A 27321-nucleotide genomic window follows, 5' to 3' on the forward strand; every position below is an offset into this window, starting at 1 on the left:
AAAGCTAAAGGTACTTTTTAGGACTAATAGAAAACCCCTCTATACTGATTTATCGTTATGAGAGAATTTGGAGGAAATAGCCGAGGGGTTGGAGAAGGCAATGGCACCCCACTCCAGTACTCTTGCCTGGAAAATCCCAGGGATGGAGGAGCCTGGTGGGCTGTTGTCTATGGGGTTGCACAGAGTTGGACACGACTGAAGTGACTTAGCAGCAGCAGCAGCAGCAGGGGTGGGGGGCATTGTTTACAGGTGAAGAGAATGGCTCTGAGATTGAGAGACTATAATTCTTAGAGGAGGTGGTATTTCACATATGCTTAAATAGGATTACTGAGGCAGTCAGGTTGAACTGAAAACTACAGTTAAGAGGGAATGCAAAATCGTGTGATCAGAGAGCTGGCTGAGACCTTGAAGACTATCTGCCCTTGCATTAATTTTACGGCTAAGGAAACTGAGACCTGGGGTGATTCTGAGTTATTTGCCCAAGGTTAGTCACACAGGTAGATGGGGGCAGAACTGGAATTAATTTTCCTCCAAATGCCTGGATATGATAACAGAACCGGGAAGGTGGCAAATTATGGAAATACACTGGATGTGCAGAGTTGAGTATATTTTTGCACAACAGTTATTTCCATCAGTCTTTAAAAAAGGAAAAAGAGAAATGTTGGTTTGTTTTGGGTTTCTTGGGAAGAATAAATCCAAATAGAAGAATGTAGTGATCCATGGAACAGTTCAAAAAGTAGGATGAGCTGCCTGATGGCAAATATGAAAATGACCTTGCCAACAACTTCTAGAACATTTTTACTAATAATAGTAATAAAGATAATAAAAATATAACCAACAGCAACAGCTACCATTTATGGATTGTTTACCTATGGCATCATGTCGAGTATCGTATGTACATTACTTCATTAAATTATTGCATCCTGTGACCTAAGAATTACTATGCCATTTTGTAAATTAGAAACTAAATCTCAAAGAGATTAAGTTAGTCCCCTTGTCACACTGGTAGTCAGCTATGGAATAAAAATTTGAATTCTCATTCTGTTTGAATTCCAAGCCAGTGTTTCTGAAGCTTGACTAATGAATAAACCCTTCTTCTAAAGGAAAATAATCTGCTCATGCCCCAAATAGACTTATTTTTGTTAGTAGGCTACTTATCTAAGCATAAACACAAATCCTTAAGCTTATAGCTCTTATATAATTTTTAAAAACTACAAAACTTACAAATTACATTCAAGCAAATGTGTAAGATCAGTAAAATTCAAACTAATGACATTGATTTAGTATGAAAGATAAAGTTTTTGCTGAAATGAAAGTACCAATTGCAAGATGAATTTGTAGCTAACTGCTGCTGCACAGTTGCTCTGGGTTTAGTGTGCCAGTGCTGCCACATGCTTTGTGAGGACTTGATGCTGCTGCTGCTTTTCTCTGTTCTGTCTTCTTCAAATTGTCCCTTCAGACTCTGTAGCGCTCTGTAATAGTACCATCTGCCCTTCACTTGATGCATCAGTTATTTATTGTTAATCCTACTTCTGTTCTCATTGGCTGTGCCAAAGTACTACTGCCAGTTTGGTGGTCTGGAATGCCGAAATGTCACGGCAGTAAATATTTCATTATAAGATTGTGGTCATCAGGTGACCTAAAATATGTTCATTTTTTCAGTCTATCATCTAGAAGAAACCCCCAAATTTAAGAAATTCATACTGTCTACAAATCATAACCAGGTCTCTGGTGTTTCTACTTACAGGAAAAAATTGCACTGCACTTTCCCTCAAAACTCAAAACCATCTGGTTACTGTGGGGTAATAGTGGAGACCCAGGAAAGCCTCCATCTCCATCTACTTTCAGTGCTGCTTTAGTTCAGACTGCCCCTGTTTTGCATCTGAGTTTCTGCCACAAGCCCTAGTTTTATCCCCACCAAAGGATTCTCTACAGTATAAACCACAGTAGCGAGTTTTCTGGAATACAGATTTAGAGCTCAGCTGGGTATCGCTTCTTTCTGGAAACTTTCCCTGTTGTTTCTTCTTATCACTTGTTTCCTCACCCCATTCACGACCACCTTAACCATCCTCTTCTCTTGTTCTTCCTTTATAACTCCATAACACCCTAGGTCTACCTTTATTATAACCCTTATTAGCATATTGTGTTGAATCCTTAATTTGGGGGTTTCCCCAAGTAGGCTGTTAGGTTCTTGAAAGTAAAGCACACCTTGTGCATCTTCTAGGTAGCACGTTGTGTGTGTGTGAAAGAGAAGAAGATCCTGATGATACAGCTGTGATCATGAGTCACAGGTCAGTTTTAATTTTAGGAGTGAGGAGTCAAAAATTGGCAAGAACAAAACAGATATTGCCTTATCTTTCCTATTCATGTATGTGAAATTTATGCAGATTACCTAAACGGTTAATATAATAGACTCTTTTAGTGTGTAGTCAACATAATTTTGGAAGTAGTCTTTCCATACGGAATTAAATAATAGCATCATTTTGCTGTGGTTTCTGTTTCCACTTGGTTAGGTGCTGTCATTGTCTCCACGCCTCAGGACATTGCATTGATGGATGCACACAAGGGAGCTGAGATGTTTCGAAAAGTCCACGTGCCCGTAAGTATTTACACCTTCACTGTTGGAAAAGTAAGAAATGCTTCTAACTGAAAAAAGCAGATCATTGAGAAATACAATCCAAAATTTAATTTAGTCCTGGGTGGAAATCTGTGTGAACACCCTACTTCATTTTTTGTTGTTGTTTAGTTGCTAAGTCATGTCCAACTCTTATGCGACTCCATGGGTTGTAGCTGCCAGGCTCCTCTGTCCGTAGGCTTTCCCAGGCAAGAATACTGGAGTGAGTTGCCATTTCCTTCTCCAGGGGATTTTCCTGGCTCAAGGATTGAACCCACATCTCCTGCATTGGCAGGCAGATTCTTTACCACTGAGACCGGGGTAGCCCATTCTTCATTGTAATTGTTACTTTAAAAATACACATATAGGTGGAAACAGGAATGCACATTATATTAATCAAAGAAAAATCTGAAATATCCTTCAAGTATGAGTTTTCTGAACAATTATTCCCTGTCTCAACTATCTGTAGCTGTCACTATCTAAAAAAAAAATAATGAGAATTTTGAGAAATTATTTAGGTAGATGACTTTTTTCCTTCTGTCTTCTACAGTTGTAACTCATTTATAGCTCACCATCTTCTTGAAAGTAAGAATTTGCTATACAAAGTGGCAAAAAATAAAAATATAAAAAGGAGCGAGAAGACAAAATCAGATGGACTCAGAGTGAAGTCTGTAAACAACTTGCATGCTATTAAGGGACTTAGGTGTGTGCTGGAAGTATGCCATGTATTTTCAAGCAGTCACAGGGAAAGAAACATAGGCTATTATAAGACTGTCCATTTCTGTGGGGTTAAATAAAAGAGCTTGAAGCACTACTTATAATAGCCAGGACATGGAAACAGCCTAAATGTTCACTGACAGATGAAAGGATAAAGAAGATGAACTATTACTCAGCCATCAGAAAAGAATGAAATAGTGCCATTTGCAGTAACATGGATGGACCTAGAGATTATCATACTAAACAAAGTAACTCAGAAAGAGAAAGATAAATGCCGTATGATATTACTCATATGTGGAATCTAAAGTGCTATACAAATCAATTTATTGATAAAACAGAAACAGACTCACAGACATAAAGAAGACTTGTGGTTGCCACGGGGATGGTGGAATAGGGAAGGAAAGGAACAGGAGTTTGGGATTAGTAGGTAACATATATATACATATATATAACTGAGTCACTTTGTTGTGCAGAAGAAATTAACACAACATTGTAAGTCAACTGTACTTCAGTAAATTTTTTAAAAAAGAGCTTGATGCTCAAAAGAAGCAGAACTGAGAGGAGAGGCATTACTCTTTCCTAGATCCTCAAGAATATTAATAAAAGAAACCCTGTAGGTAATGAACACATTTTCATCACCTTTGTAACCATAAATAGAGGGTTCTTCCTCCTAGCGTGCCTCATCAAAAGCAAGTGGATTTGTGCCAAAGTGTGGTTTAGAACAAGTGTTTCAGTATGAAGCCAAAATGATACTTCCATCTCTGTGGCTCCCAATGGCTTTGTTTAATTCTTGGTTAGATTTTAGAGCTTATAAAGCGGAACTTTTTGTTTTTGTTTTCCTATATGGCTTATTGCAGAGTCTTTCATATACTTCCCTGGGCTGCACAGTAGGACCTTGTAGTTTATCCATTCTATATATAATAGTTTGTGTCTACTAATCCTAGACTCCCAATCCAACTCCCTGACCCCAGCAACCACAAGTCTGTTCTGTTTGTGAATCTGTTTCTTTTTCACAGGTAAATTTATTTGTGTCACATTTTAGAGTCCACGTATGAGTGACATTATATGGCATTCATCTCTCTTTCTGGCTTACTTTGCTTAGTGTGATAATCTCTAAGTCCATCCCTGTAGCTATAAATGGCATTATTTCGTTCCTTTTGATAGCTGAGTAACATTCCGTTGTATATGTACGTACACACACCGCATCTTTATCCATCCATCTGTTGGTGGACTGGACATTTAGGTTGTTTCCATGCCTTAGCTATTGTAAATAATGCTTCTGTGAACATCGGAGTGCGTGTTTCTTTTTTATTTAGTTTTGTCTGGATATATGGCCAGGAGTAGGATTGCTGGATTATACAGTAGCTCTATTTTTTGGTTTCTGAAGAACCTTCTTACTGTTCTCCACAGTGACTGCACCAATTTACATTCCCACCAACAGTGCAGGAGAGTTCCCTTTTCTCCATGCTCTCGCCAGCATTTGCTGTTTGTAGGTTTTTTAGTAATGGCCTTTCTCTTTGCAGTTTTGATTTGCATTTCTCTAATTAGTGATTTGAGTATCATTTGTATGTCTTCTTTAGAGAAATGTCTATTTAGGTCTTCTGCCCATTTTTTTATTGGGTTGTTTTGTTGTTTTGTTTTTTAGTTATTGAGTTGTATGAGCTGTTTGTGTATTTTGGGAATTAAGCCCTTATCAGTTGCATCATATGCAAATATTTTCTCCCAGTCCATAGGTTGTCTTTTCATTTTGTTATGGTTTTGTTTGCTATGCAAAAGCTTATAAATTTGAAGTTTAGCTTGGACAAATTTTAAAGCAAGTTGACTCATTGGAAAAGACTCTGATGCTGGGAGGGTTTGGGGGCAGGAGGAGAAGGGGACGACAAAGGATGAGATGCTGGATGACATCACTGACTTGATGGATGTGAGTCTGAGTGAACTCCGGGAGTTGGTGATGGACAGGGAGGCCTGGTGTGCTGTGATTCATGGGGTCGCGAAGAGTTGGACACGACTGAGCGACTGAACTGAACTGAACCAAATACCTGCTTCAGATAGAAAACTGTCTTGATAAAGCACTTAGTTGAACAATTTTATTTCCTATTATGCCTTCCGAGATAAACTAGATGCAAGTAATGTGCCTACGCAGATAACTAATAAGACTACTTATATGAGATTTTAAAGTATAAATCAGCAAAAAGTTAGATAGTTACCCACCCAAAATTATGTGAACAAGTAATTCATAATCCGTCTTTCTGGCAGGAATTAGATAACTGAGCCAATGATCTGTTACTGCCACTTCAAGGTCATGATAATAACCATTCTATCAGCATATAAGTGAATGCTAAACTTCTAGTTCTGTAAGATGAGTGCAGAGGCAAGTGTCCAGCTCACTCAAAAGGAGCATGAAATCCTTGAGAGAAAAGTTTTTAAAAGAGAGGAAGCCAGAATTTTGTTAGGTGGGTGTCACTAACGGATAAAAGTTGAGCTGTCAACCAGAAAGTATTGTGAGGAAGTATTAGGCAGCATAAGGCTTGTGGGACTAGGGCAGGATTAGTTATGGAAAAAAGGAACTATTCGTGAAGTGAAAGTGAATGTTGGAATATAAATTTGCAGAGTCAGAGCAGTCCTGGGTCATGACAAGGTACAGGATATGGTTGGTCATGGATGTGTGGGACTGAAGAGGAGTGGAAATGAAAGTCATTGGAAATGCATAATTCCTCCATTATTTTTTTGACATTGTCTGTTGTCTTTATTATAGCCCTCATTCTTCACTGATTTTAATTATTTGCCTTCTAAACCGCAGAAAATTTGAAAAAGCGGTAGAATGTTTTAGTCAGCTCTTAACCTGCAAAACAAGACAGGTGTTCGGTAATCTTTGCAAGTAAATGAATGAGAACTTCCCAGCAGAGAGCTCTGTAAACTGCTGGAGGACAGCCATGGTGTAGGTGCCTTGTGAAGGGAATCCTGGCTTTGAGCAAGATGTGGATTTGATGACCTCTGAGATCCTTCTGGCACTTAAGAGCCTTGCAGTCTGAGTAATGGTAAAGCATTTGAAATTAGAAAGTGTTCCATAAATGCAAAGGAGAAATGTTATGCTTTGTTTGTACCACTTTATTTCATTTTTTTCCTGGTTTTTAGTCTTGTTCTCTTTTTTTCCCCTTTTGAAGTGCATTAGTTACCATGGAAACACTGATGTCATTGGAATTCATTGGTATGGTCAGAGTTTATTAATGTCTACAAAAACGTTTTGAAATTAATTTAAATAATTTCTTAAAATTCAAGGCTCCTTAGGGGAAGGAGAAGAGCTATTAAATTCTCTGTTCTCTGCCTGAAATGATATTGACTTTGCCAAATTCTTGATTATGTCAGTATTTGTAGATAGACAGTTTTAAAAAAAAATAATAATTTTTCAATCTTACACATTTTTAATGATGACTATATACTATGTCCAGAGAAGGCAATGGCACCCCACTCCAGTACTCTTGCCTGGAAAATCCCATGGATGGAGGAGCCTGGTAGGCTGCAGTCCATGGGGTCGCTGAGAGTCGGACATGACTGAGCGACTTCACTTTCACTTTTCACTTTCACGCATTGGAGAAGGAAATGGCAACCCACTCCAGTGTTCTTGCCTGGAGAATCCCAGGGACGGGGGAGCCTGGTGGGCTTCCGTCTATGGGGTTGCACAGAGTCGGACACGACTGAAGTGACTTAGCAGCATATACTATGTCATTCTCATCCATTTTTGTTGACTTTTATAAGAAAGCCCTTATATGTGTTAAAAAGCAAAAACATTACTTTGCCAACAAAGGTCCGTCTAGTCAAGGCTATGATTTTTCCAGTAGTCATGTATGGATGTGAGAATTGGACTGTAAAGAAAGCTGAGTGGTGAAGAATTAATGCTTTTGAACTATGATGTTGGAGAAGACTCTTCAAAGTCCCTTGGACAGCAAGGAGATCCAACCAGTCCATCCGAAAGGAAATCAGTCCTGAATGTTCATTGGAAGGACTGATATTGAAGCTGAAACTCCAATACTTTGGCCACCTGATGTGAAGAACTGACTCACTGGAAAAGACCCTGATGCTGGGATTGAAGGCAGGAGGAGAAGGGGACAACAGAGGATGAGATGATTGGATGGCATCACCGATTCAATGGACATGAGTTTGAGTAAACTCCAGGAGTTGGTGATGGACAGAGAGGCCTGGTGTGCTGCAGTCCATGGAGTCGTAAAGAGTCGGTCACGACTGAACTGACTGATAAGGAAGGCCCAGACACCTCAATTTAGAGCCCTTCCTCTTCTGTTTGAACTGTAAAATCACAGGTATTTCACTACCCAGCCCTTTCTTCTTAGGTAATCTCCTTTTCAGAAGCTGAAAAGTATATTAAAGTATGTCATTGTTTAGTCGCTAAGTCATGTCTGACTCTGTGCAATCCTATGGGCTGGAGCCTGCCAGGCTCCTCTGTCCATGGAATTCTCCAGGCAAGAATAGTGAAGTGGGTTGCCATAACCTTCCCCAGGGGATCTTCCTGACCCAGGGATTGAACCCGTGTCTCTCCTGCACTGGCAGGTGGATTCTTCACCCCTGAGCCACTAGGGAACCACATAGTAAAGTATTTTTCCTCTCTTATTCTTTCTGTATATAAAGGGTCAGTTAGTAATTTTAATTCAACAAATACTTATGTTTATTTATTCTACAAATATATATTTACTTACATTGAGTGCCTTCTATGAGCAAAGTACTGTGGTAAGCTCAATTGATGATTTAAAATAAAAAAGTGAGAATGAAGCCTTTTCTTCAAGTACCTTATCATTTTGTAGACTAACTTCATTGTGGTGCAGGGGCCCTGAATTCTGAGGGACATGAGAACTCTTTCTTCTCTGGGCTATCAAGGAAAGTTTTCATGGCAAAGCCATATTTGGCTTTTTTTTTTTTTTTTTAATGTTCCTGTAATTTTGTACATGCTGGTCTCTGGCCTAAAAAGCCATTTCCAGTTCATATTCATTTTTCAAATTCCTGCTCAGGCATGACATCCTCTAGGAAGCTTTTCCCAACCTACCAGAAAAGGTTAATACTTCTTTCTCTGAACTACTTGAACATATATCTAGTTTGTCTCTTATTCCACTACAAGTTTACCTATCAGTCCCAACAGAAGAATCTGAGTTCTTAGAGGGCAAGAAACATATCTTAAATATCCTCAAATGTTCCTTCCTACACTGACATTTGACCTGTGATATAATGCCATCCACAATCTGCTGTTCCCAGCTCAAGGCCACTCTGATTGGCATTCTCTCTGCCCCAGGCAAACGGGTTGTCTTTCGCTTCTTTGAGATTTCCATAGTTTCTCTTCTCTTGGTCCTCAGCATGCTGTTTTCATATTTCAGAACCCTTACCCTCACTTCTCACTTGGTAGATCCTTTTTATCCTTTGGTACTTAGATTAATGGCTTTTCCTCTGGGAGACTGGCTCTGACCCTATTAATGAGGTAAGCTTTTTCTAGTGTATGACTCAGTAATGCTCTGCTTCCCCTTTTGTAACTGTTTTCACATTTCGTCAGTATTTTCACACTGTACTGCCATACTGTTAACTCTGTGAGTACAGGGACCACTGACCTCCTACTGTGTCCACCATGTATGAAAGTGAAAACAAAGTGAAAATCACTAAGTCGTGTCTGACTGCGACCCCATGGACTGTAGCCTGCCAGGCTCTGTCCATGTAATTCTCCAGGCCAGAGTCCTGGAGTGGGTAGCCATTCCCTTCTCCAGGGGATCTTCCCAACCCAGGGATCAAACCCAGGTCTCCCACATTGCAGGCAGATTCTTTACCAGCACAGCTGCTCACTAAATTTATATTGAATGAATGAGTGGAGGAGGATTGTTATTAGTTTATCATGAGACTAGGGAAGGGACAGAATTCAGTCTGAAAAAAATGAGGAAATAACTAGTGTTCAGGGTTATTCAGTTTGCTATAGTTGACATAATACATTTGTATGTGTCTTTGCTAGCTAGGCTCTGGTTCGGTCAAACCTTAAATATTAGGTTAAAGAATTTGGAAATTCTTCTTGAAATGTTTAGAGGCATTCATAATGAATGCTGGGTAGGAAAAAGACAAAATTAGAATGGAACTTAAAAAGAAATTAATCTTGCGGAGATAAGTAGAATAGCAGCCAGGAGTGTGGAGGCAATAAGAAAGCATTAGCAATGGTCAGAGTCATTCACTCTCTAGGTTGTGACCCACCAGTGAGTCAGGAAATCAATACAGTGAGAGATATAACCAAAGTTTTAAAACAGTATCAGGGTAAATTGCTCTTAGGAAGAGAAAGTGTTATTTCGTAGGGATATGGTCTCAGTCATAAACACATATACATGTGTTTTTGTATTAGATCAAGATGTCAAATATTTCTCTTATAAGACAGTTTTAGAAAGTTGCAAAAACACTAGTGTAGGTGATAGGTTCAGTTCAGTTCAGTTTCTCAGTCATGTCTGACTCTCTGCGATCCCAGAGAGTAACCTTACATGGTCATCTGAGTTAAATTCACCCATTCCAGTCCATTTGAGTTTGCTGATTCCTAGAATGTCGACATTCACTCTTGCCATCTCTTGTTTGACCACTTCCAATTTGCCTTGATTCATGGACCTGACATTCCAGGTTCCTATGCAATATTGCTCTTTACAGCATCGGACCTTGCTTCTATCACCAGTCACATCCACAGCTCGGTATTGTTTTTGCTTTGGCTCCATCCCTTCATTCTTTCTGGAGTTATTTCTCCACTGATCTCCAGTAGCATATTGGGCACCTACCGACCTGAGGAGTTCCTCTTTCAGTATCCTATCATTTTTGCCTTTTCATACTGTTCATGGGGTTCTCAGGCAAGAATACTGAAGTAGTTTGCCATTCCCTTCTCCAGTGGACCACATTCTGTCAGACCTCTCCACCATGACCCGCCCATCTTGGGTGGCCCCACAGGCATGGCTTAGTTTCATTGAGTTAGACAAGGCTGTGGTCCTAGTGTGATTAGATTGACTAGTTTTATGTGATTATGGTTTCAGTGTGTCTTCCCTCTGATGCCCTCTTGCAACACCTACTGTCTTACTTGGGTTTCTCTTACCTTGGACGAGGAGTATCTCCTCACTGCCGCCGTTCCTGACCTTCAACGTGGGATAGCTCCTCTAGGCCCTCCTGGGCCCATGCAGCCACCACTCCTTGGACACAGGGTTGGTCCTCCCGGCCGCTGCCCCTGGCCATTATATCTACTATGGCTCCCATGTAGCCATCATGGTCAACAAAAGAGTCCATAATGCAGTACTTGGATGCAATCTCAAAAACAACAGAATGATCTCTGTTCGTTTCCAAGGCAAACCATTCAATATCACAGTAATTCAAGTCTATGCCCCAACCAGTGACGCTGAAGAAGCTGAAGTTAAACGGTTCTATTAAGACCTACAAGACCTTTTAGAACTAACACCCAAAAAAGATGTCCTTTTCATTATAGGGGACTGGAATGCAAAAGTAGGAAGTCAAGAAACACCTGGAGTAACAGGCAAATTTGGCGTTGGATGCACTGATCATAGCAAACACCCTCTTCCAACAACACAAGAGAAGACTCTACACATGGACATCACCAGATGGTCAACACAGAAATCAGATTGATTATGTTCTTTGCAGTCAAAGATAGAGAAGCTCTATACAGTCAACAAAAACAAGACCAGGAGCTGACTGTGGCTCAGATCATGAACTCCTTATTACCAAATTCAGACTTAAATTGAAGAAAGTAGGGAAAGCCACTAGACCATTCAGGTATGACCTAAATCAAATCCCTTATGATTATACAGTGGAAGTGAGAAATAGATTTAAGGGCCTAGATCTGATAGCTAGAGTGCCTGATGAACTATGGAATGAGGTTTGTAACACTGTACAGGAGACAGGGATCAAGACCATCCCCATGGAAAAGAAATGCAGAAAAGCAAAATGGCTGTCTGGGGAGGCCTTACAAGTAGCTGTGAAAAGAAGAGAAGCGAAAAGCAAAGGAGAAAAGGAAAGATATAAGCATCTGAATGCAGAGTTCCAAAGAAGCAAAAAGAGATAACAAAGCCTTCCTCAGCCATCAATGCAAAGAAATAGAGGAAAACAACAAAATGGGAAAGACTAGAGATCTCTTAAAGAAAATTAGAGATACCAAGGGAACATTTCATACAAAGATATGCTCGATAAAGGACAGAAATGGTATGGACCTTACAGAAGCAGAAGATATTAAGAGGAGGTGGCAAGAATACACAGAAGAACTGTACAAAAAAGATCTTTACGACCCAGATAATCACAGTGATGTGATCACTGACCTAGAGCCAGACATCCTGGAATGTGAAGTCAAGTGGGCCTTAGAAAGCATCACTACAAACAGAGCTAGTGGAGGTGATGGAATTCCAGTTGAGCTATTTCAAATCCTGAAAGATGATGCTGTGAAAGTGCTGCACTCAATATGCCAGCAAATTTGGAAAAGTCAGCAGTGGCCACAGGACTGGAAAAGGGCACTTTTCATTCCAATCCCAAAGAAAGGCAATGCCAAAGAATGCTTAAACTACCGCACAATTGTACTCATCTCACATACTAGTAAAGTAATGCTCAAAATTCTCCAAGCCAGGCTTCAGCAATACATGAACCGTGAACTTCCTGATGTTCAAGCTGGTTTTAGAAAAGGCAGAGGAACCAGAGATCAAATTGCCAACATCCACTGGATCATAGAAAAAGCAAGAGAGTTCCAGAAAAACATCTATTTCTGCTTTATTGACTATGCCAAACCTTTGACTGTGTGGATCACAATAAACTGTGGGAAATTCTGAAAGAGATGGGAATACCAGACCACCTGACCTGCCTCTTGAGAAATCTGTATGCAGGTCAGGAAGCAACAGTTAGAACTGGACGTGGACAACAGACTGGTTCCAAATAGGAAACGGAGTACGTCAAGGCTGTATATTGTCACCCTGCTTATTTAACTTATATGCAGAGTACATCATGAGAAACGCTGGACTGGAAGAAGCACAAGCTGGAATCAAGATTGCCGGGAGAAATATCAATAACCTCAGATATGCAGATGACACCACCCTTATGGCAGAAAGTGAAGAGGAACTAAAAAGCCTCTTGATGAAAGTGAAAGAGGAGAGTGAAAAAGTTGGCTTAAAGCTCAACATTCAGAAAATGAATATCATAGCATCAGGTCCCATCACGTCATGGGAAATAGATGGGGAAAGAGTGGAAATAGTGTCAGACTTTATTTTTTGGGGTTCCAAAATCACTGCAGATGGTGACTGCAGCCATGAAATTAAAAGACGCTTACTCCTTGGAAGAAAAGTTATGACCAACCTAGATAGCATATTCAAAAGCAGAGACATTACTTTGCCAAAAAAGGTCCATCTAGTCAAGGCTATGGTTTTTCCTGTGGTCATGTATGGATGTGAGAGTTGGACTGTGAAGAAGGCTGAGCGCCAAAGAATTGATGCTTTTGAACTGTGGTGTTGGAGAAGACTCTTGAGAGTCCCTTGGACTGCAAGGAGATCCAACCAGTCCATTCTGAAGGAGATCATCCCTGCGATTTCTTTGGAAGGAATGATGCTGAAGCTGAAACTCCAGTACTTTGACCACCTCATATGAAGAGTTGACTCATTGGAAAAGACTCTGATGCTGAGAGGGATTGGGGGCAGGAGGAGAAGGGGACGACAGAGGATGAGATGGCTGGATGGCATCACTGACTCAATGGACATGAGTCTGAGTGAACTCCGGGAGTTGGTGATGGACAGGGAGGCCTGGCGTGCTGCGATTCATGGAGTCGAAAAGAGTTAGACAGGACTGAGCGACTGAACTGAACTGAACCTTACATGAAGATAGAGACAAGTGACACATTTATTCTCTTCATTCTTGAGCATAGTTTTTCCTCTGTGATCATCAAGTTGTCTCATTTGTTTCTCTGTAAAGTTTAATACGCTTGATGTACTTAGTCTTTCATCATTGGCTTTCAAGGCCTTGGAAGGTGCTATTAGAATTCGTTCTTGGAACTCTACTAGTTTGCACATGATGTATCACATGTGGCTTCCTTCTTCACAACTGAACAAGTTTTCCATTTTCAAAAATGACTTTTCTTTAGTCACAACCTTTGTAAGACTGAGTAGATAGCATTCTGCATCTCAGCCATAGTTTATCTTAGAGACTGAAGCTGTTTGCTCCTTTTTGTCTTCCTCCAGCATCTCTCAGTGGTCCATGTATGCTTTAAGTGGAAATGCAGTTCTATGTGATTTACATGAATTACCGAATCTAACCCTCACAATAACCCTGTGAGGTAATAACATTATTTTCCCCATTTTTCTTACATGGAAACTGTAGTACAGAGATTAAACATTTCACATAAGGCTGTGTATCTGTTTAGTGGGTCTCTGGGATCCTATTCTAAATGGTCTACTTTCCAGAGTCCCCATTCTGTAAAAAAAAATATTAAGACTTTTATTAATTGAACCAAAACCCAAGATATCGGGGTTAATCCAACTCTTAGGAAGAATAAAAAAGACATTCCCTGGTGGCTTAGCTGATAAAGAATCCACCTGCAGTGCAGGATACTTGGGTTCGATCCCTGAGTTGGGAAGATCCCCCGGAGATGAGAGTGGCTACTCGCTCCAGTATTCTGGCCTGGAGAATTCCATGGGCTGGATAGTCCATGGGGTCACAAAGAGTCAGACACGACTGAGTGACTTTCATTAACTCAATCAGGTTATAGGCCCTAAAAGACAACAGCAGTAACTACACCAAATATTAATAAGACTAAGAGGCTTTTTGGAAATGGACAATTTTCTGAAATGCTTGCTGAACTCTTTGTTAAACACAGTGTATATTACTGGTTTTATGAGGGAGTTTAGATAGCCTTGCCAAGTGAAAAAAGTCAAAAGGGCTGGGTCGGCCCAGCGGGAGCCCTGGCAGATAAGGAAGGCTGAAGATTCAGCAAAGAAGGGCAGCCAGCAGATGATAGAGGTCCCCCGGATGCTTCCCCAGGTTTTTTGTGGCTTTCCTCTCTCAGGCAGCAGAAATCCTCTTGTGCTCCAGAACACTATCCACAGGCTTGATTTTCATATGGTTGAAAATGAGAGGGGAACCGGTCAAATAAGAATGCCGCTCATGAAGGCTGGCGTTGAGCAAGCAAAGTGAGGACCCCACAGAGTCTTTGATGAGATGGGCTGTTGGTGAAGCACTTCCCATAAAGTGATAGTGGATTCAGGATATGGTTCCAGGTGGCCTTGGAGATTTGTCCATAGAGGATAATGAGCAATACAGGCGGGACGTAGAAGGCCCCACAGATGGAATAGATAATGTAAGAGATCAGAGAAGTACTCACCAGGCAAGCTGATATTTCTTCTTGAGCTTTTAGCCTGCTGCCACAAGAATGAAGGGATGGAAATGTGGATGAAAATGGCCCAGATGATGGCAAGCATGGCACCGCATGGCCCACTGTCTGCTGTTTACTGTATTCCAGGGTGTCAGTGATGGCCCAGTACCAGGATGGAGGCTATGCAGCATGTGATGTCAGAAGATGACCAGATGTCACACAGGAGTTGGCCAAAGCTCCAGGGGTGGGTGGTTGTATATGTGATGCTGATGAACATGACCAAAATAGAAACTAAGAAGTCAGTCGTGGCCAAGGAGCCAATGAAATAGTTGGCAGGGATGTAGAAGTTCCTGGTCTTGGAGATGGTAGTGAGTACAAAGGCATTGGTAAAGAAGACAGCCAGAGAAATCTTAGGGTCCCTCTTCCCTAAGTCCCTGGAGTTTCTGTGGCATTTGGGGATCTCTTGGGAGCCGCCTGCAGAATGCCTCCACTGACTGGTTTGAGGGGCCATTCTAGGAGACTCTCTCTTTCCACAGACTTTCACACATACAGCTTCTTATTTCATAGTTGTCCAGCTCACAAAATAAAGTCATCCTTCTGTTTCACACTGGAGGCAGTCAGCCATCAGAACAGACCAAGTGAAAAGACCTCAAAACTCAAATATTTAAGAAACACTAAGGTGATTGCCAACCAGATTCTGCATTCTTAATTGTTATTTCTGTGAATTATCTAGAGTTGAGGTTTAGTAATGTGGATATCATCAAATATCACAGGGTTAAGGAGATTAAGAAATAATTTAGCTTAAGTGTTTTGTGACCCATCTCATAGGTTGTTGTGGCAGTTAAATAAGATTACACGTGTACTTCTTAGCATAGATCTTACCTCATGACATTGTAAAGGGTAGCTCTGAATGTTATTGTTATAGTGGTAGATTTTAGAAATCATTACAACCTCTCATTTTAGAATTCAAGGCTTGGAGAAGTTAAGTCGTACCACATGGATCCAGAAGTAGTTGGTCCCTGAGAGAAGAATGAATGCAGGCCTTCCCCACTCATTGCTCTGTCTATTGCCAGACTAATTTTGAAAGAGAAAACAAGAACGCCAGTCTCATTTTTTAAGATTATAATGTCTGTACACATGCTTTAAAATATACCAGAACCTGGTTCAAGGCTAAATGGAGAACTGAAAAGCACTTGTGAATCTAATCAATTTTAGTTATTATTATTCATTCTCTGTTTAATGGTGAGTTTTTCCTCTTCATTTTTTCTTAAACCATAGCTCTTTATCCTTGTGACAGGTTCCAGCCGGCAAGAATTTAACCTGATTGTAACCTTGAGAAATTGGATTATATAGTAGCCTGAAAATCTTGCTTGTTACTTACTTGAGTCCAGGTTTAAAATGCCAAAAAGAAATTAAAACTGGAGTCTTCTGAGTCTGCTTAATTCAATACATTTAGACACAAAAATCCAGTATTTAAGGGCAATGTTGATATTTCAAGAGAGTCAATTTTTTAAAAGTTAATAAAAGAAGTGCCCTTCTGAGCCAGTGATGGATTAGAATCATGTAAGAATAGCGTGCTAAAGGTTTGTGGTGGCTGGTGCTAGGCAGGCATGTAGCATTTACTTTCTTTCAGTGAAACCAGCTGAGGTAAAAAGAAAAAAGGATCTTATACTTTGATGAGACATTAAAAAATGGTTGAGCATGCTCACAGCTGCGTCTCAGTGGTTTTATGTAAATTAAGCTGTGGCAAAGCGTCTGTTTTCTAATGTTTCTATGATCAAAGGATACACAAAATAGCTCTACAGTAAACACAAACAGCTTAACAACATATAAAGTATTCACACAGTATAAAGCTTTTTTGGGGGTGAGGGGAGGGAGTGATCATGTGGATATGTATTCCTTCCTATTTAAAGAATTTTTATGAACAGCATTGTAATATGGTTATTATAATTTTCTGTTTTATTACATTAGCTACCCCTGTTCAAAAATCATTAATTATAGAAGACTGCTCTTAAATGACTAAGGCAGTGTTTTCTAATCTTTTTAATATTGAAAGCTCTCTTAAATTTTCTCCCACCCAATCCCATTTTTTGAAAAAGTTGTTCAGCCACATAGTCTGTGTATCTTAGGAAGTAATTTGTTTTCTCTTTTCTAGTTAAATAATATGTGTGTGTATCACTGTTGTATGAACTTCTGAACAGAAAGAGATAACCACACATGAATGTTACCACACCCAGTTGATACAATTTCAACTAAAAGCAAAGAAACCTGACAGTTTATCTGTCCTAAATAGTCTTAAAGGTAAATGTTTCATTTCTCCTCAATTTTTTAAAAATATTCATAAATTACAGGCCCTGATAACCTTTTTTTTTTTTTTTTTTGCATTTTTGGGACCTTAGAATAACATTTGATAGGAGAACTATCAAATAAGTTCTACACTTTGACTTTAGTGGTCAACAGCAGCATTGTCCAATAGAAATATAATTCAAACCACAAATGTAATTTTAAGGTTTTAGTAGCCATATTTTTTAAAATGGAAAAAAACAGGTGAAGTATTTATCCTTTAAATTTTTATTGGAGTGTAGTTGATTTACAGTGTTGTGTTAGTTTCAGGGAACAGCAAAGTGAATCAGTTAAACATACACATACGTATATGTATATATACACACTCTTTTTTAAAAAATTTATTTTTAATTGAAAGATAATTGCTTTACAGTGTTGTATACACTCTTTTTTTAAGGCTCTTTTCCCGTATAGTCTGTTACAGACTGTTAAGTAGAGTTCCCTGTTCTACACAGTAGGTTCTAATTATTAGTTATCTATTTCATATGTGCTGGTATGTATATGTCAATCTCTATCTCCCAGTTTATCCCTCCCCCTCTTATCCCCTGATAACCATAAGTTTGTTTTCGACTTCAGTGACTCTATTTCTGCTTTGTAAATAAGTTCATTTTTACACTTATTCCGCATATAATCAATACCATACGATCTTTGTTTTTCTTTGTCTGACTTCACTTAGTATGACAGTCTCTAGGTCTGTCCATGTTGCTGCAGATGGCACGATTTTGTTCTTTTTTATGACTAAGTAATATTCCGTTGTCTGTGTGTACCACATTTTCTTTACCTTTCCTTTGGTGATAGACATTTAAGTTGCTTCCATGTCCTGGCTATTATAAATAGCACTGTATTGAACATTGAGGTGCTTGTATCTTTTCAAATTATGGTTTTTTTCTTGGGATATGCCTTAGAGTGGGATTGCTGGTTCTATTTTTAGTTTTTAAAGGCTCCTCTATATTGTTTTTCATGGGGTTTTACCAGTTTACATTCCCACCAACAGTGTAGGTAGGTTCCTTTTTCTCCATACCTTCTCCAGCATTTGTTATTTGTAAATTTTTTGATGGTGGCCATTCTGTTGTGCTGCAGTCCATGGGGTTGCAAAAGTCTATGGGGTTGCAAAGATTAGGACATGACTTAGTGACTGAACAACAACATTCTGACCAATGTGAGGTGATACTTAATTGTAGTTTTGATTTGCATTTCTCTAATAACTAGTGTTGTGAGCATCTCTTCATGTGCTTTTTGGCCATCTATAATGTCTTCTTCGGATAAATGTCTATTTCAATCTTCTGCTTACTTTTTGGATTGAATTGTTTGTTTTTTTAATATTGAGCTGCATGAACTGTTTGTATATTTTGAGATTAATCCCTTGTCAGTTGGAAGTTATTTTTAAAAATATAGTTAACTCAGTATATTGAAAATCCTGTCAACATGAAGTCAATATAAAACTTGAGAATCGAGCAAAAAGGGATTCCATTAAACATACTAGGAACTCTGGCAATTCAATAAGAAAAAACCCACATAATCAATGGAAAAAATAGAGAAGAGACCTGAGCAGTACAGAGCAGAATATACAAATGACCAATAACCATGTAAAAATATACTTAACTTCGTTAGTAATTTTGACAACACAAAACCACAGCACAAAGGAGAGCTGGGCACAGCATCAGAAAGAATAAGAACAGACTAGAATGCAGTTTGCACCTCTGCAAGTTTCTGTCCCCACCTCTGACCACAGGGAACCTTTAGAGGGTAAGGTTTCCAAATGTCATGCCACTTTACTTTTGGTGAAATTTAATCAGGAGCCATACAAGGAAGGAATTCTGGGAAATACAGTTCCCAGTACAAACAGCTTGACAATGGAACAATCCAACACAACCAGATACTGCTGCTGCTGCTGCTAAGTCGCTTCAGTCGTGTCCGACTCTGTGCAACCCCATAGACGGCAGCCCACCAGGCTCCCCCGTCCCTGGGATTCTCCAGGCAAGAACACTGGAGTGGGTTGCCATTTCCTTCTCCAATGCGTGAAAGTGAAGTCGCTCAGTCGTGTCCGACTCTCAGCGACCCCATGGACTGCAGCCCACCAGGCTTCTCCATCCATGGGATTTTCCAGGCAAGAGTACTGGAGTGGGGTGCCATTGCCTTCTCCGAACGAGATACTAGTGTATACTTACTCTACCTGCCCAAATGAAAGAAGCCTGTTGATATCAAACGTTGGTGAAGCTGTGGCACGCAACTGGTACTGTGTGAAAATGTAAATTGGTTCACTGCTGGTGGGAGTATAAATTGGTAGAACTTTATTGGAAAACTGGCTTTTTTTTAAGTTAAATATGCATAACCTAATACCCAGCAAAAAAAAAAAAAAAAAGTATTAAAACATTAGTAGAAGCACTGTCTAATAATAGCCAAAATCTGGAAACAGCACAGATGATCCAATGAGAAAATGAATAACTGTGATATAGTCATCATGGAATCTTAGGACTCCATGCAAATGAACTGCAGATGTATGTGATTTAGCTGCATGCATCATACAGACACAAAGGAATGTATTGCATGATTACATTCATATCAAGTTCAAAACTAGACAAAATTTATGGTGTTAGAAATCAGGCTTTTAGTTTATACCTTTGGCAACTTGTTTTGGAGAGTATAGAGGGAGACTTCTAGGGTGCTGGCTAGACTTTATTAACAGCGTCATGGTAACATGGGCCTACTTTATGATAAGTCCAGTCATGCACTTATGATTTGTGTGCTTTCTGTGTGTATTCATGATATACTTCAATGAAAAAAGGTTAAAGAATAACTTGTAAACTTTAGAACATTATTAACATATTTTACATTCTTTTACTTGTACTAAGTCTTTGGTTTCCAGCGTGTGTTTTATACTTACAGCACATCCCGAATCAGACTAGCCACATTTCAAGCGCTTAGCAGCCACATGTGGACTAGTGGCTACCCTATGAGACATTAAGGGTCTAGAACCCCACCATTCCAGAGCTTCTCTGGGTTTAGATTTTTCTTTCAGTTCTTTCTTTGGAATGTCATGTGGAAAGAATAAGGGATTATTCTTCCTGAAGACCTCATATTAATTTTACTGCTACCTCTCTCTTTATGGAATATTTTCTATTTAAAACAGATGGTTGGTTTTGTGTGCAGGTTCACAAGATGACCAGTAAACCATCATTTTGGATATTTGTTCTTACTGCTTTCTTGGCTGCTCTTCACATGACCACCTTTTTTTTAAAAGTAGGCGTTTTATTGATGTCTGATATACATATGAAAAGGACATGTATTGTAGGTATATATTGCTCAGTGCATTTTTGCAGAGTGAACACACCCATTGTTTGTGTTCAAGAAACAGAACATCACCCATACTCCAGAAGCTTCTGCCTTGTGCCACCTCCTGATCACTGCCCTCAAAGCAGAACCCAAATTATAACACCATTGGTTAGTTTTACGTGTCTTTGAACTTTATATAAAGGGAATAATAAGTATATACTTTCATGTGGCTTCTTTTGCTTCCAGTTCTGTTTGAGAGAGTCACTTACGCTGTGGACTGTGGCTGAAGTTCGTTCTTTCTCATTGCCGTGTAGCATTCCATTGTATGTTAGTCACTCAGTCGTGTCTGACTCTTTTCGATCCCATGGACTGTAGTCTGCCAGGCTCCTCTGTCCATGGGATTTCCCAGGCAAGAATACTAGAGTGGGTTGCCATTTCCTTCTCCAGGGGTTATTCCCGACCCAAGGATTGAACCTGGGTCTCCCACATTGCAGGCAGATTCTGTATCATCTGAGCCACCGGGGAAGCCCTTTCCATTATATGAATATACCACAATTTATTTCTCCATTTTATTGTTAATGGACATTTAGGTAGCTTTTCATTCTTGGATAATTAGTTATGAACACTTTTATGCATGTCTTTTGGTGACTGTTATGTTCACATTTTTAACATATAACAGAGTGGAAATACTGCGCCACAGTATAGGCATACATCAGTTTAAGTAGATAACTACCAGTTCCTCACAATGGTGCACCACTTTGCACTCAGCTGAAGCTACGAGTTTCAGTTATCGTATGTCATCATCAACATTTGATATTTGGCTTTTTAACTTTTTATAGGCAAGGGGGTTGTTGTAGTCATAAGGACCTTTTTCTGTTCTAATCAGGTCTTAAGCATAAATGCATGGTATTGTGATTCTAATTTGCATTTCCCTGATGATGATTAAAATTGAATACTTTTCCTTGTGTTCGTTTGTTTTTGATTATCTTTTTTTTATGAAGTGCCTTTTAAGTCTCTTGCTTATTTCTCTATTGTATTTTCTTATTTTTTCTTATTGATTTGCAGGAGTTCTTTATATATTCTAGATAAAAGTCCTTTGTTATATATGTATATTATAGCTGCTATCTCTTGCTCTATAGGTGGCCTTTTTACTCTAATTATATCTTCTGATAAGTTATTAATTGTAATGTAGTCCAGTTTAACAAAACATTTTCATTTATGTTTAGGGCTTCTTTGTGTCCTGCTAAAAAAATCTTTCCCTGCATCCAAGGTTTTAAGTATATTCTGCTGTCTTCTTCCAAATATGTTATTGTTTTATCTTTCATATTAGCTCTACAGTCCATCTGGAATTACTTTTTGTGCATGGTATGAGATAGAGGGTTAAGATTTCTTGGATGTTATATGGATGTCCGATTAACATTGCAGCACTGTGTCATCTCCATTATAAATTAGTGACTTTAATTTATGAGTCTGCTCTTGGCTGTCTGTTCTATTCCATTACTATACAGCTTTTTTTTTTTTAAGAAATGTGGTATCTGTGTGGAAAGTTTTTAATTGAGGAAATTCTAGAGTTAAGAGGAATTACTTTGTTCAAAATAACTTAGGAAGCAGTATTAGGCATTAGTCCTTTAACTAGATGAAGAATATCAGTAATAGAACCAAGCTTAGGTATCACAATCTTTTACATAAAGGGTTATCTCTAAATTGTTTTGATGGTACGTCTTTATGAATAAGTGATGTTTGAAAGTATATATAATTATATATATACACATATATGGAGGTAGATTCTGTTATATATACTACATAGAGATATAAATTATATAAATATGTTATATGTACCTATATATAGATTCTATAAGGTATGCTATATATAGGCAACATTCTAAATTCTATATATTATTTCCATTGTAACACACAAAAAAGTTGGGATTAAAAGGAAATCATAAGGAAGAAATAGAAACTCTAGTAGTTTCTTCTAACACCTTTCTGTCAGCCAATATGGGCTGGATTATGTGTACTAACACGGAGAAGGCAATGGCACCCCACTCCAGTACTTTGCCTGGAAAATCCCATGGACAGAGGAGCCTGGTAGGCTGCAGTCCATGGGGTCACTAAGAGTCGGACACGACTGAGTGACTTCACTTTCACTTTTCACTTTCATGCATCCGAGAAGGAAATGGCAACCCACTCCAGTGTTCTTGCCTGGAGAATCCAAGGGACGGGGGAGCCTGGTGGCTGCCGTGTATGGGGTCACACAGAGTCGGACACGACTGAAGGGACTTAGCAGCAGCATGTATACTAACAACTGTCAAATTTCAGTGGCTTAAAACAACATGAGTTTATTTTTCTCATGCTACAAGTCCATTACAGTTTGGCTTTAACACTCGTCTGCATTTTTCTTACTCTGGCACCCAGACAGATTGAGCAGCCACTTTATGGAAGCTTGCTTGTCCCAGGAACAGAGGGAAACATAATGGGGAATTAGCAATTAAAGCCTCTGCCTAGATGTGACACATGTCACTTCAGTTCACATTTCATTGCCAGAACAAGATACATGTCCTCACCTAATTCAAAGAAGAAAAATGCTAACTTTGTGCCCAGGAGAAAAATCCTGTGAAGAAAAGAACTGTGCAGGGGAAAAACTAGAGTATTTTCAGATCAGTTCAGTCGCTCAGGCTTATGCGACTCTTTTCGACCCCATGAACTGCAGCACGCCAGGCCTCCCTGTCCATCACCAACTCCTGGACTTTACTCAGACTCATGTCCATTAAGTCGGTGATGCCATCCAACCATCTCATCCTCTGTCATGCCCTTCTCCTCCTGCCTTCAATCTTTCCCAGCATCAGGGTCTTTTCAAATGAGTCAGTTCTTCGCATCAGGTGGCCAAAGTATTGGAGTTTCAGCTTCAGCATCAGTCCTTCCAATGAATAGTCAGGACTGATTTCTTTTAGGATGGACTGGTTGAGTCTCCTTGAAGTCCAAGGGACTCTCAAGAGTCTTCTCCAACACCACAGTTCAAAAGCATCAATTCTTCAGTGCTAAGCTTTCTTTATAGTCCAACTCTCACATCCATACATGACTACTGGAAAAACCATGGCTTTGACTAGACAGGCCTTTGTTGGCAAAGCAACGTCTCTGCTTTTTAATATGCTATCTAGGTTGGTCATAAGTTTTCTTACAAGGAGCAAGCGTCTTTTAATTTCATGGCTGCAATCACCATCTACAGTGACTTTCGGTTCAGTTCAGTTCAGTCGCTCAGTCATGACCGACTCTTTGTGACCCCATGAATTGCAGCACGCCAGGCCTCCCTGTCCATCACCAACTCCTGGAGTTCACTCAAACTTACATCCATCGAGTCGGTGATGCCATCCAGCCATCTCATCCTCTGTCGTCCCCTCTTTCTCCTGCCCTCAATCCCTACCAGCATCAGAGTCTTTTCCAATGAATCAACTCTTGGCATGAAGTGGCCAAAGTACTGGAGTTTCAGCTTTAGCATCATTCCTTCCAAAAAACACCCAGGACTGATCTCCTTCAGAATGGACTGGATGGATCTCCTTGCAGTCCAAAGGACTCTCAAGAGTCTTCTCCAACACCACAGTTCAAAATCATCAATTCTTCAGCGCTCAGCTTTCTTCACAGTCCAACTCTCACATCCATACATGACCACTGGAAAAACCATAGCCTTGACTAGATGGATCTTTGTTGGCAAAGTAATGTCTCTGCTTTTGAATATGCTATCTAGTTTGGTCATAACTTTCCTTCCAAGGAGTAAGCATCTTTTAATTTCATGGCTGCAATCACCATCTGAAGTGATTTTGGAGCCCCCAAAAATAAAGTCTGACACTGTTTCCCCATCTATTTTCCATGAAGTGATGGGACCAGATGCCATGATCTTAGTTTTCTGAATGTTGAGTGTTAAGCCAACTTTTTCTCTCTCTTCTTTTACTGTCATCGAGAGGCTCTTTAGTTCTTCTTCACTTTCTGCCATAAGGGTGGTGTCATCTGCACATCTGAAGTTATTGGTATTTTTTCTGGCAATCTTGATTCCAGCTGGTGCTTCATCCAGCCCAACATTTCCCATGACGTACTCTGCATATAAGTTAAATAAGCAGGGTGACAATATACAGCCTTGACGTACTCCTTTCCAAATTTGGAACCAGTCTTTTGTTCCATGTTCAGTTCTAACTGTTGCTTCTAGGTGGTCTGATATTCCCATACTTTCAGAATTTTCCACAATTTGTGGTGACCCACACAGTCAAAGGCTTTAACATAGTCAATAAAGTAGAAGTAGATGTTTTTCTGGAACTCTCTTGCTTTTGCATTGATCCAACAGATATTGGCACTTTGATCTCTGCTTCTTCTGCTTTTTCTAAATCCAGCTTGAACATCTGGAAGTTCATAGTTCACCTACTGTTGAAGCCCAGCTTGGAGAATTTTGAGCATTACTTTACTAGTGTGTGAGATGAGTGCAATTGTGCAGTCATTTGAACATTCTTTGGCATTGCCTTTCTTTGGAATTGGAATGAAAACTGACCATTTCCCCTCCTGTGGCCACTGAGTTTTCCTAATTTGCTGGCATATTGAGTGCAACACTTTCACAACATCATCTTTCAGGATTTAAAATAGCTCAACTGGAATTCCATCACCTCCACTAGCTTTGTTCATAGTGATGCTTCCTAAGACCCACTTGACTTCACATTCCAGAATATCTGGCTCATAGGTGAGTGATCGCACCATTGTGATTATCTGGGTCATGAAGATCTTTTTTGTATAGTTCTGTGTATTCTTACCACTTCTTAATATCTTCTGCTTCTTTTAGGTTCATACCATGTTCTGTCCTTTATTGTGCTCATCTTTGCATGAAAAGTTCCCTTGGTATCTCTGATTTTCTTGAAGAGATCTCTAGTCTTCCCCATTCTATTGTTTTCCTCTGTTTCTTTGCATTGATCACTGAGGAAGGCATTCTTATCTCTCCTTGCTATTCTTTGGAACTTTGCATTCAGATGCTTATATCTTTCCTTTTCTCCTTGGCCTTTCGCTAAAAACTGTCACCTCTGAAATGACAGATTTCAGAGCATACATTTACTGGATTTGTGTTTGTCAAAGAAATAAACAAACAAAGAAAAATCCTTTTAGTTTTTCTATTCCATGTCATTTTTAAAACCCTTCAGTCTTGAGAAATGAGTCTCCTGCAGTTATAAGCATAGCAGTCTCTCTTGCTTAAACTCTTCAGTGGCATCTCTGCTTCATACAGCCTACATACCTAACATGGCCTGTAGCCCCTACCTTTCAAGCCTCATCTCCCACCACTCATCCCATACCTCAGCCGTACTGCCTTTCAGTTCCTTGAAGTAGACATGCTTCTACTTCTTTTTTGAGTGTATTTCCTCACTTTTCCTTGTTTTTAACCTGCTTACTCTTTAACTGTTGGATCAATGTATCAAACATTTCCCCCCCATCGCTTCTCGGCCTTTTGGCTAAGATCAAGCGTAGTATCAAACATTTCCCCACACTGTGACTCCTGTAGTAGAGTCCTCTCTTCTCTACAGTCTTCTAATACTCTGTACTTTGCTTCTAGAGAAACTGTTCTAGTTTTTAAAATCAATTTTTGCACTAATTATTCAATCTGTTTCTCCAGTTAGCGTACAAGCTTCAAGTCTGTTTTGCTCACTACTGTGTGCTGCTTCTTGTGTTTAGCCTCGTTATTGGCATATAATAGCATAACATTAAATCCTGAGTTAGATTACAGTTTTATGTCTGTGACATTTATGTAGTCTATACAGGGAATGTCTGAGACATTTATACAGTCCATAGCAAACGATTTTCTAATAAGTTAATCACAGACAAACTGCAAATATACTCTTGCTCCATGTCTCTATATCTTGGAAAGCCTAAGAGGTTCCAGAGAAGGAATACATTTCACATTCTCTCCGAATTAGAATATACCCTTCTTTAAATTTTCATGATGCAATTTTCTTTCTTCTCCTTCTTGAGTGATAATTTTATTTATATTATTTTTATAAATATATATAATTTTATTTATATAAAATTTCATTTTATAAAAGTATGTAACTTTATTTATATTTATGAAAACCTTACAGTTAGGGGATATATACATTCAACATAAATGATATAAGACAGCTCAAGTAGTGAGTGTATTATGTAGACATAGTGAATAAAATAAGCTGTGTGATATTTAGCTGGGTTTTCCTTAGCTTTCTGAAGATGGCACTGAATTACCAAAACATGGTATGATTTATTTTTTGTGACACTTTCCATCAGCAAAAGGGCATGTAATGCATGGAAAATGCTTACCTGCAAATTTATATCCCTCACTATTTGTCTTCATTTACATATGTCGTAGGAAACTTTACTCTTTCCTGTTTCTCTTTTCAGAAAGAATAACACATTTGATCACCTTCTTGTTGATATATTTAATTGTGGACTATCAGCGCTATTCTTCATTTAAAATGCAAATGTTCTAATAGAGATATCTCCCATAATGATGAGTGTATTGGCAGGATTGGTGGGATGATATGGACATTGTTACCTATAAGCCTCTGATAGTTGTTTTCTGCATTTTTACTCTAGAAGACAACCAGGCTTTCTATAAATGAGGAGTAAGATTAAAAGGATCATAAATAGATCCTGTCTGTTTATTCAGCTAATGTTTATGAAATATCTCTTTTGAAGCTGGGGAAACTCAGAAAGAAATGAATACTTTGTATATAGCTTTAAATTTTTGTTTTAAATAATAACATTTTGATAAGAGCTGAGTTTCAGTCTTTTGCTAATTGTGTCAGTTTTCTCACCTATGGAAAGGATATGCTAACAACCCATCTCATAAAGTTCTATAAAGAGACAGTAAGATAGTGCATATATAGCCCTTGGTCCTGGCTTCCCTGGTGGCTCAGACGGTAAAGCATCTGCCCACAATGGGGGAGACCCGGGTTCGATTCCTGGGTCGGGAAGATCCCCTGGAGAAGGAAATGGCACCCCACTCTAGTACTCTTGCCTG

General features: G+C 39.3%; 1 protein-coding gene and 2 pseudogenes across 12 annotated transcripts in view; 2 read left to right on the forward strand and 1 right to left on the reverse strand.

Moving 5' to 3' along the window:
• Positions 1–27321, forward strand: part of NUBPL (NUBP iron-sulfur cluster assembly factor, mitochondrial) — a 526006-nt gene that overhangs the window by 261934 nt on the left and 236751 nt on the right. For all 12 annotated transcript variants that reach the window (XM_070775436.1, XM_070775425.1, XM_070775429.1 and 9 more), the window contains one exon: positions 2514–2599. In XM_070775436.1, coding sequence (XP_070631537.1) covers positions 2514–2599 — 86 coding nt within the window. The remainder of the gene's footprint in view (positions 1–2513; positions 2600–27321) is intronic.
• LOC109575105 (5-hydroxytryptamine receptor 1D-like) lies at positions 14129–15198 on the reverse strand (annotated as a pseudogene).
• LOC139178505 (U2 spliceosomal RNA) lies at positions 25761–25934 on the forward strand (annotated as a pseudogene).

Source organism: Bos indicus, chromosome 21, assembly GCF_029378745.1.
Source record: "Bos indicus isolate NIAB-ARS_2022 breed Sahiwal x Tharparkar chromosome 21, NIAB-ARS_B.indTharparkar_mat_pri_1.0, whole genome shotgun sequence".
NCBI classification, from domain to species: Eukaryota; Metazoa; Chordata; class Mammalia; order Artiodactyla; family Bovidae; genus Bos; species Bos indicus.